General features: G+C 35.9%; 1 protein-coding gene across 1 annotated transcript; it reads left to right on the forward strand.

The window, feature by feature from the left end:
* Positions 1-702: 702 nt before the first annotated feature.
* On the forward strand, positions 703-20,307 carry PAFAH1B2 (platelet activating factor acetylhydrolase 1b catalytic subunit 2). Its single transcript, XM_090265991.1, has 6 exons — positions 703-837; positions 6,381-6,462; positions 13,042-13,131; positions 13,997-14,113; positions 15,336-15,458; positions 18,625-20,307. Exons 2-6 carry the CDS (start codon positions 6,382-6,384, stop codon positions 18,901-18,903), a joined length of 690 nt encoding a protein of 229 aa, XP_090122117.1. The 5' UTR covers positions 703-837; position 6,381; the 3' UTR covers positions 18,904-20,307.
* Positions 20,308-20,844: the final 537 nt, after the last annotated feature.

The following is a 20,844-nucleotide window of genomic DNA, read 5'->3' on the forward strand; positions in this document are numbered from 1 at the left end:
TAGGCCTCCTCCTTTGATTGTAATGTATAAAATAAGGTGCAAAACTGCCATTTTCCGGGGCGTTTTCTCAATCCGTTGAGATTTTGCTCCCTGGCAGTTGTCAGTTTGGCCCAAATAAACTCATAAATATTCTTACAGGTTTGGACATTTCTTATGTTGACACTCTAAACTGGATGGATCATTAAGGAAAAGACTGACTCGCCATTCCCCTATGGTATTACCTTAAGAGGCGGTCCCCCCAAATCCGTACATTCATCATAGAAAGAGAAATTCCACTTATTATGTAGAGCATTCTCATTAACCTTGGGGCCCTACTTCCTTCCCACTTTCAGCAATCTGGTTTAGTCCGTGGGGTGGAGAAGGAAGCCAGGTTGGCTGGATGGTAAGGGAATGGCCTCAGTGTGAGGAAACGCTACATTGTCCCGAATGTCATCTCCGCCCTGCGGTGACATTAACGCAGAATTGAGGGGTGCGGCTGGAAGAAAGATAGAGGCCCAAGTTCCTCAGTCTACAAGCAAAAAGAGGGCAGGACACAGAACAAAGTGGGAAACCTCGTGAGGCGAAGGAGGCGACCTGTGCACCAGCAGCGAGCGCCAGCAGAGAACGCAGCCAGCCCGGAGACTCCCAGCAGCGCAGGGTGGGGCGGGACATCCGGAAGCAATTTTCCTGAGTGGCAGGGGAACCGGAAGTGGGGGCGCTGGTGCTGCTGCTGCTGCTGCTCGGACGAGGAGGGACGCACGGAGTGGGGCCGCTGGGACTGAGCGAGCGACAGACTCACCCCCCCACCCCCCCGCCCACGCCGCAGCCGCTTGGGGCCCGCACGGACCCTCTGCCTAAGTAAGTGCATCCAGGGTCGCCAAGAGCCTGTGGCTTAGAGGTGGGGGTTGGAAGGGGCTGCGATGTGTCGTTGTGAGAGGCCCGCGACCTCCCCTCCCCCACCCTCTTGGGGCCATCTCCTACCCCGACCCAGCCCCAGCAGCCCCGTGTGGTGCCTTGGGTGCGTGCCCTCTGCTCTAGCCGGGTGTTGGTTCCCCAGCCGCCCTCGCAGTCCCCGGACCTGCGGGCCACTAGCCGGGCCCCTTAGAGGCTTTCCCCAGCACTCCACCCCCAAACCTACCGATTATCCTCTGCAGCCGGCCTCTCCGTCCACCCCGCCTTTCCGCGTGGATAAATACCGGAGCGGGGCGGAGCGCCCTCCGCCTGCGCCCACCCCTGGGGAGGCCTCCCTGCAGCCCCAGCTCCCTTTGGCCGGTGGTTCGCCAGGGCTAGCACCATTTGTAGCAACTTTGATGCCTCCAGTCTCAGCTGTTTCCTTTTGCCTCCATCCCCGGGGCACTTTGCGCTTCTGACAATCCTCTCCCCTTTCCTCCTGCCTGAGAGGCCTTTAACGCGGCCCAAACCAGTTAGTTACTCCTTTCGTTTAAAAAGCTGAACTCTTTCGAAACTTCTCCTTTTCCTCCTATAATATATATTTTTTAAGTGCATAGACTGTTACGACTCAGAAGGGATTGTTTCTTAGAGGCCTCTCCAGTGTAGAACCTCATTTTAGAGGTTTATATGCCCAAGGTCAGCAGGTTTTCGTAGGATTTTTTCCCACCTGATCCATGTCCGCTTACAGATCAGGTTTGTGATAGACCCGTTGCGTGGTTACTCACTGTTGTGCTTTCCATAGCTACCGCCACCCCCGCAGAGTTGCTTTTCATAACATACATTTCGATACAAACCCTAAGAAAACCAAACTCTTGAAATTTGGCCTCTTTTTAGAGCTTACGTATGGAGAAAGGGAAGACCACCTGGACCCCGCCCTAGGACCTCAGTTTGAACAACTTTAAATTGCGGAGGGGAAGTAAAGGTGTGTAGAAAGAGAAAGGAGAAAATACAGAGGATTATCTTCCCTGAACTTTTAAGTAGCCTTTGCCTTGGATATGCCCGTGTCTTAAATTCTTCTGGTACATTGTTCTCATATAAAGGTTGCCTCCTTGTGGGAGAGCAGGGGAGGAGTAGGAAATCATTGTGCTTTAATTTATTGGCTGGGGCATTTGATAATAAATTATGGATGTACAGGAGCCCCGCGAGCCACCCCAGCAGCTGCAGAGGCAGGGCATTCAGGATGAGGCCTGCCTTCCCCTTCAAAATACCCTGCCAACTGCCTCTGGAACAAAATGAAGTCTTAGGTCAGAGTGCAAGCATTCTGAATCTTTTCATTCTTAGTGCAACTTTCCCCCTCCACCTGTTTCCTGGTTAAACTAAAGAAACATCCAGCTCAGCTTGAGAATTTATGATTCTTTGTTGTTGGAACTGGTTTCTGATTAGACCCAGCCACTGTGAGGGTATAAGCATTTGGAGATTGTGTGTGCCGTCATAGCCTGAGTTAAGGAGAGAAGATCAAACATGCAGGAAAACTGGGTAATGCTGTGCAAGTCTCCTACTCCTCATCTTCCTAGAGAACGCATTGTAATGAACAGTTAAAGCTTCCCTGAAATAGTCTTTCTTGTCAGTTAACAAAACTTGTGTTCTTTGGGCCTTTATCTCCATTACGCTGGGTTTTTCTAATTGAACCTGCTGTTCGTGATCTCAGAAGTTAAAGCTGCACAGGGGAGAGTATTATGAATCAGTAAGGGGAGATGGGAGTAAAATTCCTCCCTGTTGGTACTTTTTTGGTGTGTTGCGGATTATAGCTTCACCATTTTGAATACCACTATGTTACATTATTGCTCTCTACCTAGGGACAAACCCTAAAATCACTCAGATTTTTGTGACCTGCCACACATTGTTCTCCAGATAGCTCCTCATCCTTCATTTTTATTGCAAAGAATACAACTCCCAAATTATTTGATTCTTCTAAATGCGTGGTCTCTTAGGTTGTACCTTTCCAGTCTGGCTCTTAAAAGAGGAGGTTGCATGGGTTTGTGGCTGTTTTTCTTTATCTGCTATTTTAAAATGTTACCAAGCCATCAGCATATGTAAAACTGAAAGCTACTTTGTACTGTGAGATTTTGATTTGTCAAAATAATACAAAATCCAAGTGTCTGAAGGTACAAAGAAACAAGTATTTTGCTCAGGTACTTTGCCCTTGTAGAGGAAGAAGGATGACCTTGTATTCATAATTTAAAAAGAAAAAGGACTAGCTAATTAAGAATGTTATGTGATCTTCCAGTTCTACATACCTGGTCGTCTCAAATAAGTGACATTTTGTTTCTTAAGTTTCGCTGTTCATACAGCTTTTCATTTGCCCATGAAAAAAATGTAGGACCAAAGGAAAAGTATTTTGCTCAGGGTATCAGAATGCCATTAAATTTGGGTGGTAGTAATAGAAGATTTAAGTATATTGACTTAGTAAATTAGACTTTGTCATTGTTCCATATTCTTTTCTGACATCCAGAGTTTAAGGCCCAGCTCTCCCTATCATGGAGTTCCCTAAAATTGTAAGGTTTCATTTTATTTTTACCTGAGACATCCATCTGTCATCTCTTTGAATATCTTCCACTGCATGTGGAATGGCTCCTAGCACAGTATGTTGTATATTAGTAAGTTCTTAGTAATTCTTATTTACAATTATTATTTTAGATCAGTTGTTTACCTGTTGCAGGAACTCTGAAAATCCATGTCTATAAAATGAATCATAGACCTAAGGAGATATTTGAGTTTATATAAACAATTGGTCTTTAAAGTAGAGTATGTACTCCCCCTGGGATGCATAAGATGATACATTGTAATACAGGAGAAAATTTAGAATTTTTTATGTATAAAAAGAAAAAAATAAACCTTACTAATATATACATTATATGTTACATAGGTTAACAATATAATTAACAGTATATACAAATTAACATTAATTAGCATATTTAATTTAGAAATAATTATACATATTGAGGTGTATTTTTAAAAGATTTAAAAAAACTGTTTGGACCCTACTAACCTGAAGCCATTTTTACTCATGTGCTTTATTTCACTTTATGTTTTCTTATTAGGTGTTCACTTAGCTTCTCTTTGGATCTCTGTGAGAGGAATCTACCTTGAGAAACAGGCCATGCCATTTTTGTAGTTATATTTGTTGGAGATTTGACTATTCATGGCCCTGTCTTCATCTTTGGGGACATGTAAATAAGCCTAATATCCCTTCCTAGTAAGCTTTGAATACTTTTGCAGCTATATATGTTCTGTGTCTTTCTCTTCCCCAACCAGTTTTTCTGTAGATATCCAGTTTATACATATCTATTTTTTTTTAACTATTGTAATATGACAGGTTTTTTAATTTCTTACCATATTGGCTCCTTTCCTCTAAAGACTCCAGTTGTCAAAATTCTTCGTAAGTTTTTCAACAATATCTGAACATGGTATCCCAAGAACTGAAAATGAGCTTAAGGACCTTCATTTTGTCTTTAAGTGGTGAGGGAACTATTATTGTGAAGGTACCTCATATTGACTATTTGTCACTCCTGTTCTTTAACAGTCTCCAGTAAAAAATAGTTTCAATTATATAATTGAGAGAATAGGACAGAATTGCTCTTTCAATTATACTCTCAGTTAACTTTGTGTAAGTTAATTTTTGCTTCAAAATACCTACCATGTTAATTAAGTGTTTCCCCGGGTGGTAAAATAAGTAAGAACAGCCTAACGAAATGATTGGGTTTCTTAAATCTATTTTAAAAGTTAGGAGATAAACTTTTTCAATTAGTGAGTGGAAAATGGACCTGTTGTTCTATGTCTTTACATTGTATGTCGAATTTTGAAATCCATAAGATGGGAAAAGTTGGTTGCCCTTTGTTTGTTTTGGGCCAGTAGACTTTTGATCAACAGGGAAGAAAGTTACTGTTTAAGTTAAAACTATTAAACATCATGTCATATTTAACCTGACTAGCCAGGCTTAAATCTAAAATTGAACTTAGACCCAAAGGCACTTTTATATAGAACATATAGATGTTTTATGGGCTTAAAAACAAAAGCAGAAACCCAAGATTAAACAGTTCTATGTGACTATTTGTTATAGTCCCTTTAATCATTTTTTTTTTCCTTGATGCATCTTTTAATTTTCCATACCTTTTTTAGACAGTGAAACCTCAAACAGATACCATACAAATAGTCTGACTGGAGCTATAGAAATTCACCTTGCAGTTCTTCCTGATTCTTGTATTTTTACATTGATGTTTTTAACTCAATGTAGTATTTATATGTCTTTTGAATGAAATGGTTAGATAGAAGACCCCCTTTAGGGAGTCACCATAAACTTTTTTGTGATCAGTGGGCCAGGTGTGACATTAGTGAGTCAGACAAACCTAATTTCAGTCACTTGCTGTGCAAATTACGTGAATTGTCTGATCCTCGGTTTTCTCATTTTGCAGCACTTTTTGTAAGGATTGGAGGTGGTGGGTATAAAGCATAACACGTATAGTCCGTCATAGATAGCTATTATTTTCTGATAGTCACAGATTTTAGTAGTCTAAAGAAATATATACATAGGGTGTGGATGGTATTTTACATCTTTATTCAGATATGGGCCTAAACCTGAGCCTAATATTTTCAAGACCTAGTATCAATTTAGAATTGAGCTAATTTGTTTGTATGATTAGTGTTAAAATGCAATCCTCTTTCCAAGAAAGCTTAACTATATTTGAGAATGGCAAAAGAAGGAAAAAGCCTTCTTTTTTATAAACCACAAAACCCTAGATTTTTCTTTTTTATCATCTGTTGCATTTGCCGAGTGACCTCTTGAGCCTAATGTCTGTAGTATGTATTCTCCGTTGTTGGCTGAAAACAGTCTGGTTTCTTGTCTTTCTGGAAGATCAGAATTTCTGATTTTTTCTGAATTTTGCTTATTTCTTCTCCACTAGCAGATGCCATATCTGGGTTCATTATCAATAAACTTTTCTTAGTGGAAACCTGTCAAAAGTAAAAATACCTAGTAAATGTTTGTCAAAAACCACAGCCAAAGCCTGTAGTCAATTTTGTCATAATATATAGTATAGTTATTTGTGTGATGCTAGTAACTGGTGGATTCTGGTCATCACCATAGTAATGTAGATTTCATTGAACTATTAAGTATCTAATTTCTTGTAGTAACAGTAAAATGTAATCATGAAACATTAATATAGATGTAAAGTACATACTTGGAGCAGATTTTTTAAATGTAATGCATTGTTCCTAAATGATATTCAAACCTGCCTGGAAGTTTAGTGTTGCTAGATATTCATGGGACTTAAGCAGTTGTGTCCTGGAATTCATCTCTGCTAAAAATAAAGTCCAGTTGTTTTGTTTTTATGAAAAATCACAACAAAACTTAAATTTTATTATTTAAAACCTGGCATGTGGTATTTAAGTAAGCAGTAACATAAATATTACTGTTAATGAATGAAACATCACATTTTTTTCTTTCGGTGCAGAATGAGCCAGGGAGATTCAAACCCAGCGGCCATTCCACATGCAGCAGAAGATATTCAAGGAGATGACAGATGGATGTCTCAGGTAAAAGGAGGTGCACGTGCATTATTCACATGAGATGAGTCTCTTCAGTTTTTGAGAGTCTTTTGACCAAAGCTGCAAAGGGGTGTTTTTAATGGTCAGCAAGAATTTATTACTGTACATACAAATCTAGCATTAGAAATTTCGTACCTAATCACTATCTGATGTTGGAACTGAGGAACATTTCAAAAGCATGGAAATTGTGCTCTGTTAATTTTAAGACATACCAACGTCTCTACAGTATTGTTTTTGTAAGCTTTTTAAAAATTTTGAAGTACCTTTAAAGTTATACAAATACAGTACTACAAAAAATTTTTAAAAGAATTCTATATCCTTCATCTGCACTTGCTAATTAACATTTTGTCACATCTGCCTTATTGTTGTGTCTGCATTTTTTTGTATATATACTGCTTTCTCAACTATTTGAGAATAAATTGCAGTCATCATGCCCCTTTACCCCTAAATATTTCAGTGTTTTCTAAGAACAGTGACATTTTTTTCTTATATAACTATAGTATAGTTATTAAAGCCAGGAAATTTAATATTGATATTATACTATTACCTAATCTCAAAACAATATTGTGACTTCTCCAGTTGTCCCAGTAATGTTATTTATATCAATTTTCTTCCAAGTCTGGAATCATACATTGCATTTATTTGTCATATCTTTTTATTCTTTAATCTGAAACATTTCTTAGACTTTGTTTCTTTATTACATTGACAGTTTGAAATAGTATAGGACATTCATTTTGTAGAGTCCCTCAATTTTGAGTTTTCTTTTTCCTCATAGTCAAGATTCAGAATATGTGTTTTTGGCAGGAATATCAGTGAAGTGATGTCTTCAGTGCATCACGTAGAAGGCACTGGTTTGTCTCATTGGTGATACAGTAAGTCCTCACTATCGTCAATAGGTTCTGTGACTTTAACAAAATGATGTATAATGAAACCAGTTTTACTATAGGCTAATTGATATAAACAAGAGTTAAGTTCCTACAGCATCTCATCAACATTATAATGAAACAGCACTGAATTAAATGACATTATTTGAGGATCTACTGTATTAACTTGGATCACTTGGTTAAGATGATATTGACCTAAGCCAATTCTTATTTCTTATAGTATGGACCCACAGGTTCTGATTTTATTCAGTGGGTTATAAATCATTATGATTTTGAAGTTCAAATTGTCATAGGTTTAGCAAGTGGAAATCCTTTTAGCTGGCCCCTTTGTCTTCTTGATGTATCCCATTATTTTTTTAGAACTTTATTCAGTGTTCTCAGCTTCCTTTTAATAAACTGTTATCACTTAGCAGTAGCTATATTTAACCTTTATCTGTTTCCAACCAATTACCTTTTTGAAGTAACAAGTTGCTATGATTTCAGGTTCACAAAGTTTCATGTTTTAGTATTTAGTGATTCTATTTATACTCTTTGTAGTTGTATAGTATTCTCTTTCTGTTCTTTGTCTTCCCAGGCTTTAAAATCAGTCTTGGAACCAGCTTATTCTGAGTCTTAGTTAGATTTTTTCTAGCTGTTCTCATATGGATTAACTACTTGATTATTCTTACTTAATCTTACTCTTTTGTTTATATCTTTAAAGAAATATTATGAAATATTTTGAGCATTGATGTATTTGTCACATGCCCTAAAAAAATAATAAAACATTGAAAATAGAATTGCTGTTCCTTGTATACCCCTCCCTTATCATATTTCTTTCTCTTTCCTATCTCCATCCCCCAAACCGGTATCCTAAAATTTTTTAAATGTATTTACATACTACATATATGTAATCTTTTTGTGGTAAATGCATTATAGTATATGCAGCTGTCAGATTATAATGTATACCTGGAACTTATATATTATATACTGTTATTAAACCAATGTTACATCAATAAAAATTTTTTAAAATAATATATAGTATTTCTTGCATGTTTTAAAACTTCATTAAATAGTATTTTTCTGAATGTGTTTTTCTATAGTATATCATACATGTTAAAGTGTAGCTGTAGTTTATTTTCTCTCTTTAAATAGTATTCCATTGCCCTGAATGAAAATACCACAATGGATTTGTCCTTTTCTTAATTGATGCACATTTAGGTAATAATATAACTTTATTAAAAGTAGTAACTAAAAATAAATGCTTTTTTTCCCCCTGGCACGAACTAGCAGGCTTTAAATAATTAGTAGTAACTGGAAAAAAATTAGTCATGAAAGAAAAACAGATATGAATATTAACATTTTTTAAAAACTTGAATAATATGGAAGGACTAACTTTACCAAATATTAAAATATACAAACATAATTTGATTTTTAAATCTAGTTCTCTAGTGAAAGGAACTGGAGCTTGGAGAAATGATTGAGTAAACAATTGGAATAAAAAAATAAAAAGATGAGCCTGGTGCATCTTGTAGTGCAAGAAAGCAAAGAGGTGCTTTAAAAAAGGAAAGGAACAAAATGGATGGCAGGAATATCACTGAAGTGATGTGTCTTCAGTGTGATACTGGTTTGTCTCACTGATGATAGTAATTTTGACTGTTTGAGGCCAATTTGATATAGCACCCGAAGTACAAAGTTGGAAAATTTGAGCAACATAATAAATGATGATACTGGTTTATAACTCAAGAAATAAAATAAATATTTATGAACCCCATTCTGCGATGGATGAATAAATAAGTAGGGGAGGAGGGACAAATCTTTCTTACAGAATAATTTTAATACAGGAAAAGAAAATTATGATTAGCCCTGACTGGTGTGGCTCAGATAGTCAGGCAACATTTCCGCAAATCAAAAGTTCACCGGTTTGATTCCTGGTCGGGGTGCGTATGAGAGGCAACCATTGATGTTTCTCTCTCACATCATTGCTTCTCTCCCTCCCTTCCCCTCTCTCTAAAAATAAATAAATAATTTTTAAAAGAGAAAATTATGATTAGAACACTATATAATAATTACTGTAGGCAAGATCAATTGATAAATACTGAAATTAGTGGACACTTTTAAAGAGGAACAGTATATTTGCCTAGCCTCAAGTTATTTCCCTGTAAATTGTTTTGGTGGTTTTAATATACAACAAGATCTTTTGATGTGCTTCTTTCCAAGAGTTGGAGCTTAATTCCCCACACCTTTAGTGTCTGTCTTCTAACAACTAGAATATGTAAAGAAAATAACTTTATAGTAGAGAACCATAGCAAATACCACCTTAACCAAGTGATTGATGTTAACATTACTAGTAATAAGTTATATTGCTATCATGTGCCTCCTCATAAAACAAGGGCACATCACCTCTCTGGTAGTCTTTAAAAAAGAATCTATAACCTCAGTCTATTCATGAGAAAACATCAAACATACCTACGTTGAGGGACATTCTGCAGAACACCTGACTAACAATATGCCAATGTCATGAAACTAAGGAAAGACCAAGAAACTGTCCTAAGTGCAACACGCTATCCTGGACTGGCTCTGGGAACAGAAAAAACATTAATGGAAAATTTGGTAAGATTAATAAACTATTTTAGTTGGTGGTATTTACCGGTGTTGATTTTTTAGTTTTTACAAATGTACCATACTTAGGTAAGATGTTGGAAGAAGCTGAGTGAAGGACATAATATTCAAGTGACAACACTACCGTTGAACCTTGAAATATTGTCAAAGTATGAAACCCTATCTAGAGTTAACTAACACATCAGAAAATACCTGGGACAGATGAACAGGTTCACCACCACCACAAGAATGCAAACAATGAAATCCAGACTATATATAGGTCAGTCCTGTTCCTGAAAAAGTAACTTTGGGGAAAAGAAAGAAGTTTGGGAGATGGTGCCGGGGGTGGGGGGGTAGATTAAAAAGGCTTTAAGAGCCAAATTGGGTCCTGATTTTAAAAAGACTAAAACAAAAAATTGTGTGACACTGAATTTGAATACATTATTTGTTAATATTAGAGAATTACTGTTAATTTGGAGGGGAGTAAAATTGATATTGAGGTTATATGTTTTTCAAATTTAAGAGGTACAGTCAGAAATATTTATCATGAAATATTGTATCCTCAGTTTGCTTCAAAATAATCTGGGAGTGGGGTGTGAGGTTGTAATTTGGAGAATAATGAAATAATACTGGCAATAAGTTCAATGATTGCTGTAGCTGGTGATGGATGCATAGGCATAGAGGTTCTTTGTGTTCTCTCTCCTTTTGTGTATTTGTCTAATTTTCCATAATAAATGGTTTTTTAAGGGTGATATTGAAAGACTTGACTGTAGGTAAATTTAATACAAACCATATCAAAACATTAACCAAAAAATAAAAATAAAAAAGATTCAGCAGCAGACTGAGGAAACTGCAGTAAATATTAAAGATGAAGGATTGGTATCTCAATATTCTTAAGGCACCACTAGGTAAGTATTTCAATAAACATGACAGGAAGTGTTTAACCTTTTGTTTCCAAAAAGTACAGATTAAAACAATGGGAAAAGAAAGGAAGGAGAGGGAGAGAAAAATATTAATATCCAATGCAGGAGCAAGTATGGTAAAACCAGTTTTGATACATTGCTGGAGTCAGTGTAGATACAGCTTTTATGTTAAGAATTTGGAAATATATCCAAGGTCTGTGAAAATGTTAACCCTCTTTGATTTAGGAATTCTCACAATGTAAAAAATAAAATGTGTACCTTTCTTCAGCATAGTAAATAAAAGGACATTGGGAAGTCTATCAATAGGAAAAAGCCTAAAGATGGTGTGTCAGTAGGTGCATTCAGTAGGGTATTATGTGGTTGTTAAAAATTATGGTTTTGAAAATCATGTAGCTACATAGAAAAATACTTCTAGTATAATGTTAAGTGCAGTTATAATGGCTGCTATTTGAGTGCCTACAGGGTGGCAGCCAAAAGCTGGGTCACTTTCTAGAACTCTCATTTTAACAACTCAAAACAGACTTGTCATCAGATGTGAAAAATTAGACTCAGATCATGTATTTGCTTAAAGCCACTGGGCAAGAAGATAAAATTTGAACATAGGTTTTCCTGTTCTCAACCTGTTGTGCCGGAAGGATCTATACATAATGATTCAAATATGGGGCACTTAGGTGGGGAGGGGTGTGAAAAAATGGTGAGAAGGAAATACCCAAAAATGGTCAGTTACCATTGGGTTGAGATGGTAGAATTATAGGTGTTTTGTTTGATCTTTTATATTTTTCAAAACTTACTGCAACTACTTTTATATGTTAAAAGAAATTGTGGAATACTAGAACTTTTACAACAGCAAAGCCTAAATTCTATGACATGCTATAAATGAGCTATTTTATTGGTACTGAAAGGTAGTTGGTACTATCCATAGTACATGCAGTAGAAAATTGACATGATGTGAAAGTGTACCTTCTCACTAGCCAAAGTTCTATTCTTGCTCGTTTATCTCTTCAGTTTAAAAATACTTACTGAAACAATATGTAGTAATTTTTCCAAAAAAACTACACAAGATATGGACATGAGAAAAAAGAAAAAGCTATCTCAGATTCTGTCACCCTGAGAGAGAAGCCGTTTTAGTAAATTGTCGAATTATTTCCAGAAGTAGTTTTGTATTTTCGCCTATTGCAAATGAATGTCTCAGTTTCATCACAGTGTCATCTGCTACTGGTGTTATCAGCAGACGTACTTAAAGGGTACCTCTATCTTAATTCCTAGGGGGTATATACTTTTGAGTAGTTTGAAAAAAAGAACAGTATTCAGACCTTTCCCTAGAACTGAGTTAGAGAATTGTTGCCCTAAAGCATCATGTAAGTTTCAGGGATGAACAAAAATTTGAAGCATTGATGGGTAAAATCCATTTTAAAAAGTGTCTTGAGCCTTTAGAGTGAAGAGAAGAGTTCCAGTACTAAGTCACCACTGCTTGTAAACTTGGATTAGTCAAAGACTTGAGTCCTAGTTTGCCAGTGTCTAAGAGTTGGGGTTAACAGGCATTTTCAAAGACATTAAAAACATCCAAGTAAATTAAGTGCCTCTTGATTGGATAGATAAAAATCCAACTCTTGGAACAATTGGAAAGATTGACTATGGACTAACATGTTAGATATTATTGGATTATTGTTCATTTTCTTAGATGTGATGATAGTTTTGTGGTTTTATAGGAGACTGCCCTTAGGAGATGTATGCTGAAATATTTAAGGGTGAAGAATCACAATGTTCGCAGCTTTTCTTCAAATGGTTCAGCAAAAACAGATGAAACAAATATGGGAAAATGTTATTGTTGATTATGGAACATGTACAGGTGTTTGCTGTATTATTTAACTTTTCAGCATGTGTATCTGAAATTTTAACAGCTGGAGAAAAAGATAAGTTTTTTAAAAACTTGTTAACATATATTTTTCTACTTAGGTTTCAGTAAAATTGTGGTTTTCTTGAGCATGTTAGAATGATCAGTACAGTAAGGGTGGGAAGAAGGTTCCAGCAGTTTATTGCCGATCATGTGGGATCAGCTTTAAGGACAAACCAAATAGGATGTTGAACCGTAGAGTAACTGGTTGGACAACTGTTCTGTCTAGGCCAAGAAATCTTATGGGGAAAGAATGCAATTTCTGATTTTTCTTTCTTCTTCAAACCAGCACAACAGATTTGTCCTGGACTGTAAAGACAAAGAGCCTGATGTGCTGTTTGTGGGGGACTCCATGGTGCAGTTAATGCAGCAATATGAGGTAAAGTGGGGTGGCTCTTAGCTACTAATGTAAATCCATTCATCACTACCACACTTTCATTTTGAGCTGGACCTACAGACTTAGGCATGACACTGTAGAAAAGCTCTAGTTCAGAGCAAAAGGGAAATCAGACATACCTGATGGAATTCTTTGTGCCACTAAACATAATGAAACAGAAAATGTTAGCATTGTTTATAACTAAACGTTTTTTGACTTGGCTTCCAAGAAGCTTCACATCACATTTATTATATTTTTCCCTAGTCATGATTTTTCAGTTCTTATTTGTATTTTACTATTTTATTTGTATTTGCTTATTTATGTTTGTTCTAGTTGTGATTTGTGATTCTCAGTTTTTACTATTTATGTTTTACCATTTTCTTATTTTATGTATTTTTGTAGTGGACTGGTCCAAAATCAAATTTTTTTTTTTTTTTTTTTTTTTTAAAGTTAGGCTTTTTTTCCAAAGTAAGTGTAAAAGATAGCTTTATTTCTTTTTGGCTCCAGGCACTCTTAAAAATCTTCATCTTCTGTTCCTTTAAGTGGTTGAAAAAAGGAAGGGAGAGTTTATTGAGTTGGTAACTTAATTTTAAATGTTGCTACTTCTTATGGGGCAACATGCTGAGTTGTGACTCAGTTTTCGTGACGTGACTCAGTTTTTGAGTCCACATAATGCTGCATGAGCTGAGTTATATAATGACATCTTCACAGTCCTTCAAACTGAGTAGCACACTATTTGCAGTGTTATGTTTGAACACAGAAAATAGAAATTGTTACTTCAAATGCTCACAAGAAACACATGGCAATTGAGAGATTTTATTTACCACTAATTTTAGCTTAAATAAATAGATTTTTTCTCTTTCTTTAGATATGGCGAGAGCTTTTTTCCCCGCTCCATGCACTGAATTTTGGAATTGGGGGAGATACAACGAGACATGTTTTGTGGAGGCTAAAGAATGGAGAACTGGAGAATATTAAACCCAAGGTGAAGTAAATTATTTATATGCATATATTTTGTTTAATATCTCCCCTCACCCCAATAAATGTATTTTTTAAAGAATATCATTAATCTTTAGTCTTTTTCTGATAGTTAAATTATCTGAAACTTATAGTAAAAAAAGGTGCTTCTTTAAAGCATTATTTCACTGTTCTTTGGTTCTTGCCCCATTAAGATAAATGATATTGTCATTGCTTAAGAGTATCCTAAATACACATTTAATTAATAAATTAGTGTATTGCTTGATTGAATGAATGGTATTTGTAATTGTTATAATTATCTTCTTCAGCTGTAGGAAGAGATTTGTTGTTAATGAGGTACACAATTCTATGAACCTGAGGCCATATGAGGGGTAATCTGCTCAGAGGTGGGCCATGGGAGCAGGACCAAGACTCCCTTCAGGAAGTACTTTTGGATCTGTTTAACCATATAGACAAATTGGTAATCGAAGTCTCCAAGTCTTCTGAAGAAAATTTGGAGGAGATGTGAACAAAGGTTCACCATAAACATGTACCCAGTACCTTATCACATTATAAACATTCATGTATTTTTTTCAATCCCAAACTCAAAGACAAAAGTGAACCACTGATAACAGCTGCTTTAGTGTTATTTTACTCTTTGCCTTTCTAATAGAAAAACTCATCCTTATTCCTCTCTTTTGTGACCGGATGGAAAATTACTTTATCGAGTCATTGTAAGATGCAGGTCTCTAGGTGACAAACACGTACAATTATTTTTTTAAAGAGAAAACCTATTAAAACTACATCCAGCCTCCACACCAGTGACTCTTCCTTGAGTACCTGTTACACAGTTTTGGGTACTTTTATTTTTTTTGTAGAAGGTACTTCTAGTCAGGGGGACTTCATGACATAGGTAGCAAATATTTTCCCCCTGGTTTCTTAGATTTTACTTTATTTTATTTTTTGACATGTGTATGTTTTATTTTTAGACATTGAATTTATTATTTTTTTAATAGTTTCTGAATTTTAAAAGATTAGCTTTCAATACCATGATGATGAAAGAATTCTCATATTCTAGTAAAATTTTACCACTTAAGTATTAACCTCCTGGGAATTTATCCTAATATATAAAAGATATGAATCTGTTTTAAGATAGTTGCTCAGTTGAAGTTATTTAATATGATTTGAGAAGTTCCTTTATTCTTGGGTATTTATCTTACCTTTTTTTTTCTTTTTCCCCTAAATTATAGGTCATTGTTGTCTGGGTAGGAACAAACAACCATGAAAATACAGCAGAAGAAGTGGCAGGTGGAATTGAGGCCATCGTACAACTTATCAACACTAGGCAGCCACAAGCCAAAATCATTGTATTGGTATGTAGTCTTTCGGTGGGTGGAGACCTTGATGTCATTAGGTCAGGTGAAGACTCTTAGAAATGTGATCATTCATGAATATAAAGAATCTTTAGGTGGAAGCAGTTTATGATACTCCTGAGAAACTTTTTTCTGATATATTCCATTGTCTTACCGGTCTCATCATTTCCCAGACCAGCTGTGGGGTCACCTTTTATCTGCTCATCCTTGTTTAGAAGTGGAAATCCTCTTTGTTGTCTCAGGTAGCCTTACTTTTTTTTAATTTTTATTTTTTACTGTCTTCTGATAATTTTTAAAACTGCATCCTGATTCTTTTTTTTTTTATTAGACCTGAGTTTGGATTGGCTTAGATATGGTCTTCTGTTCCACTGTTAATATGTTAAAGGTAGTGTATTCACTGAATCTCTGAATTCTTTAACAGTGGAGATTCCATCTCTAATACCATAGGTACTTTATAGCCTTAACCCTAACAGAAAGTGCTACTCTTTGTAGAGTTAAAGCAGTAAATCTTCATGGTCTTGGATAAACAGCTGTCTACCTGCAGATATCCTTAGCCCCACTTAAAATGCATGTTTTAGCAAAATCTTATATGTGTTCAGTTCTTTAATGTAATAGTAGAATAGTAATGTAATATAAGAAGATAGTCATTTCCTCAACATGTAAGGATTACTGTGTATGAAGAACTATCTTAGGTCCTGCAGACATGAAAATGAAAAGACATAGTCCCTCTCAAGGAGCTCACATTTTAGTAGATGGGCCCAGAAGTATAAAGAGAGAACTATTACAGTATGCTAATAGGAGTAAGGAGATAACAGGGTGTATTTTAGACATAGAAATTAATGTCTATGTTTAGTTTTAAAGAATTAATTGGTCTTCAGACAAATGAGGATAGGAAAGAAGTCATTACAGAGGAAAAAAAGAAAATGATCAAAGGCTTATGCATATGTGTTTGTTGGGTGAGTGAATAAGAGTGCTAGAAGAATGGAATAAAGTTTGAGATTGGGCTGACCAGGTGAAAGAGGCCACAGCCAGGTCATGTAGGAATTTGTAGGCCATGTTAGGAGTTTGCATTTTACATTACAGGTGCTGGGGAGCCAGACCTTTTTTTCTTTTCTTTTAAAAATATGTATATGTGATATTTTCATTAATTTAATTTGCTCACTTGTCTTGCCTTATTCCAGAAAGGATTACATTGTGGTTAAGAGTTCACCTCTGAAGTACAGTGCTTGGTACATATCAGTTGCTTAGGACATATTTGTAGCATGAAAGTTGCTGAGTAAATCCTCCAATGATTATTCTTTATTTCAATTAGACTATTTGATATACAATGGTTCTATCTAGAATACGAAAACTTTGGCAGTAATCTAACCAGTCAACCCCATGGGGGCATGACTACACAAGTCATTTATATAATAGCATTAATCATGTGACAATTACGACTGAAAACAATTTATAATGTATTTAAGCGAAACATTGGACTACTAAACAATATGTGTATTTTATTTAGAATTATTTAAAAGTTCGTATGCAATTGGAAAAGGCAACGCTTAAAATAGTTACATGGTAAAGGGATTAGGAGCATGATATTTTTCTTTGTTTCTTTTAGCATAATATTTTAGCAGTTACTAATTATCTTAGGGGGAAAATCCCATGGTATACCCTTGAAATTCATATATTAAGGAAAATATATATAAGTACATAAGCTACTTTTCTCATTCTTGAAAATTCCAATAGGTATGGTGCCCTGTTCTTGAGACTTAATCATTCTTTATGGCTTTGACTGCTGTGGTATTATATGAAAGTTAGAATAAAGCATGTATTTATTGTTCATTGTCCATACTTCCTGCTTGCTCATTATATCTTAATCATACTTTGATATGTCAGCATTGATAGCAGCTTTTCTTTGTTAACTATTAGATGTACAGCCTTATAGTTGTAACAGACATATAAATTAGAGTTTAAGATGACCTCATCTGTGACATTTTGAGGTGCTTAACAAGGATATAAGGAGATGGACTGGTGTAGCAGTCATAATTCTCTTTTGGAACTATACAGTCACACAATAAATTGGTAATAAATGCCCCAACATTTTGTTGAAAAAATTTTAAACATACATGAACAAGTACTTTGGGCATAAAAAATTTTATTTTCTTTTAATAGAATATCCACAGAAAATTATTTTTGTAAAATAAGACCTCCTACCGTACTCTGTAGTAGAAGTGGATGTCTGACAATAATTTTATAATAGGTTTGATTATCTGTAAAGGCCATTTCTAGATTGTAATGATAAAACCTTGCTTTTACCATATAAGACCAGGATTTATTTAATATAGAAAGATAGATACCCGATTTATCTGAAAATCATATTAGATCATTAACATATAAGTTAAAAACAAAGCACATCTGTGTTTTAACCCTACCAGATATGAAATATGCTATGTCTCTGATTCATCAAGACAGCATTTTTTCCAACTCTGTTTCTTATGTGTAGTAGTGTAGGTTCCATGTGGCATTAATAAACAGATGTGTATTTGAGCTAGATTATTCTAGTGACTATATTGAGAATTATGTGGAGGAAAGACAAGACTGGACATAGAAAGACCAGTCAGGAAATTTTACATTAATTGAGGTGTGAATAGTGTGATAAGTTCCCTAGCCAGTGCAGTGTATATAATCAGAATGGAGAAAAAAATGAATGGATTGGAAAAAGTGTTTAGGATGCAAAAGCTGAGTAATATAATGATAAATAGGTGGTGTATGTGGAATGAGAGACTCTGGATGTTAGAATGACCAGGTGATATAGAGACTGTAGAAGGAATGAATATCGCTTGGGGAAGATGATGAATTGCTTTTGGACATGTTAAGTTGGGAGTGCCTCATGAGGAACATTCGAGTTTGCTTCTATAGTTCTGAAGCTCTAGGATGAGATCTGGGCCAACGTGTTTAGAGTAGGAAGAACAGTGAGCCAAGGAGAAGACTCTGAAGAACACCAATTCAGGGACAGGAGGAGGAAGAGGAACTCATGAATAAATTGAGAAGGAATAGTCAAAGAACTTATTAAAACCAATCTAGTCCAATATTTTAGAAATCAAAGGTGTAGCAAGTGCCAAATAAGTAGAGAAAAGCAAGTGACTCTTATCTTATGTTCTTCTCTGCTCTACCCCAGGGTTTGTTACCTCGAGGTGAGAAGCCCAACCCTTTGAGGCAAAAAAATGCCAAGGTGAACCAGCTCCTCAAGGTTTCTCTGCCAAAGCTTGCCAACGTTCAGCTCCTGGATATAGATGGGGGCTTCGTGCACTCGGATGGTGCCATCTCCTGCCACGACATGTTTGATTTTCTGCATCTCACAGGAGGGGGCTATGCAAAGATCTGCAAACCCCTCCATGAACTGATCATGCAATTGTTGGAGGAAACACCTGAGGAGAAACAAACCACCATCGCCTGACTGCCTCCTGTCAGTGTTACTTGTATCCCAGCTTCCTCAGATCAGTTCTGTCACTGGCACTACAGAACCCTTCTGTTTCGTAAGGCACTTTGCATTGTAGAATGTTCCTGGGTATTCATATCTAGTGTTTGAAAGGGAGGAGGGGTTTAAACTCGTCCTATACATACATAGGTTTGTTTGACATGGGAGAAAAACTAGTTAAGGAAGGTTGTTGTTTAAATTCATTTGAAACCAGTAGGGGACTTTTTAGTTACATGTGTGACATAGTCATTGAATTATCATTGTTTTTCTAGGATGACATCAAGCCTAAGTACTGAACAAAAGGAAGATTTCTTTCTTGGCCTTTTTTTCTTTGGATTATGTTATGCATAATAATGATCAGAATCACACCTACTTGGCTTTAAAACATTTTTTTCTCAGTTTTTAAGGATCATAATTTAGCCTTTTGTTTTTATTTCTCTTTACTCATATGTATTCTTAATGTCTTCACATATAGCATCAGATTGGACATACTTGTCGTTGAAATATAGGAGATGCTATACTTACAATTGAATTTGTTCCACTCAGTCTTTTCCAGACTTAGCAGTGAAAAAGATGTTTTGCCCCATTTGGGGGACTCAATGGAGGGTATTATTTTTTTGCTGCTGAATAATATCATGTCTGTAATAGACCCATGCATGCAGCCTTTCCTCCCTATTTTTTTTGGTCCTTGTTGACATAAGCTTTTAACATTTTTCATCGAGGGTCTCTGTTGCTGGAAGTATTAAGACCCCAGCCAGTTACTGTCATGATGTTTCTGATGTGTGACCCATTCTTGTGTGGTGTTCTGTGCTATAGAGTCTGTGTACTGCTGTCCTTACTCAGAGTTCTGGTTTGTTTTGTTTGTTTTTCCCTTAGAACCTGTTACAGTTTCCCTTTGGTGGGGAAAATCAGAACTCTTTATTTTCCATTCCATAAGCCTGACATTATTTCAATTTTTATAGTACCTTAAGGTGTATATTTTATTTTTTTATTGTCTTAGTTTTTTAATTATGTCAGTCCAGAAAAATTTGGCATTTTCTCATGGGAAAAAAGTGAAACTGTTCTTCAGAATAGACATTCTACTTGAGCCCACCATTTTAGTAAAAAGCTAGGTTTGTTTAACTTTCAGGATTTCTCCTTAATATATCATCATCTGAGAATTTCTTTCAAGAGAGCTCGTTATAATCTTAATGGTTTGTTTGAGTTACAAGAACTGCTATTTTAAAAATAATGGGACAATAGTTGGTATATTGTTCAGGGTACTTATTAAATATATACAAACTGGATCTACAAACAAACATTTTAGACTGGACCAGATCGATATTGAAGTAACCCATCCAGATGTGCTCTGCAGTGATTCTGCTTAACATTCGAGTTCAATAAGGTTTTATGTTCTGCTTGCAAGGCAAATAGCTGTGCTTTTGTGTGTTTGGAGGGGTGTTCCTGATTTGTGCTAAGAGCCACTTAGGATTGAGTGGGACAGAACTTGGGCGGACTTTTTTTCTTGTCAAGCCTCTTTCTAGGAATTTTACTGTTTTTGTTTTTTGTCTTTTTAAAAAAATACATACTTAATGAATCATGTCTTCATTAACAAAAGAAAATACACATGGTGTTTACTAAACTTGTTTACTATATTAAAATTTTATTTTTATTAGCCCAGGTTCTTGAATCTTTCAAGACAACTTTTCCCCCCCTTAGCTGGGGTTATAGTTCTAGAGAGAATAATTAATTAACCCTCATTTTTGTGTGTGAAAAGACAGTTTTCTATCCGGGTCTTCGGTATGTCAGGGTGGGAGTATGGTCCAAGCAAACCCATAGGTCGCTCCAGCAGCATAGGCTCTCAGCTTCTCTTGACTAAGGGTTAAACATCCCTTTGTGAGCTGGCTTTCAGGCCCTTTGCTTATGTGTAAAAACCGGAGA

Source organism: Furipterus horrens, unplaced genomic scaffold (assembly GCF_987537825.1).
Source record: "Furipterus horrens unplaced genomic scaffold, mFurHor1.1.pri manual_scaffold_2, whole genome shotgun sequence".
NCBI lineage: Eukaryota > Metazoa > Chordata > Mammalia > Chiroptera > Furipteridae > Furipterus > Furipterus horrens.

Excerpts from the sequence above, each read along its gene's own strand:
- PAFAH1B2 (XM_090265991.1), top strand. The coding sequence starts at position 6,382 with ATGAGCCAGGGAGATTCAAACCCAGCGGCCATTCCACATGCAGCAGAA. Across the intron at positions 6,463-13,041 it reads ATGACAGATGGATGTCTCAG|CACAACAGATTTGTCCTGGA; the intron begins GTAAAAGGAGGT and ends TCTTCAAACCAG. Across the intron at positions 13,132-13,996 it reads AGTTAATGCAGCAATATGAG|ATATGGCGAGAGCTTTTTTC; the intron begins GTAAAGTGGGGT and ends CTCTTTCTTTAG.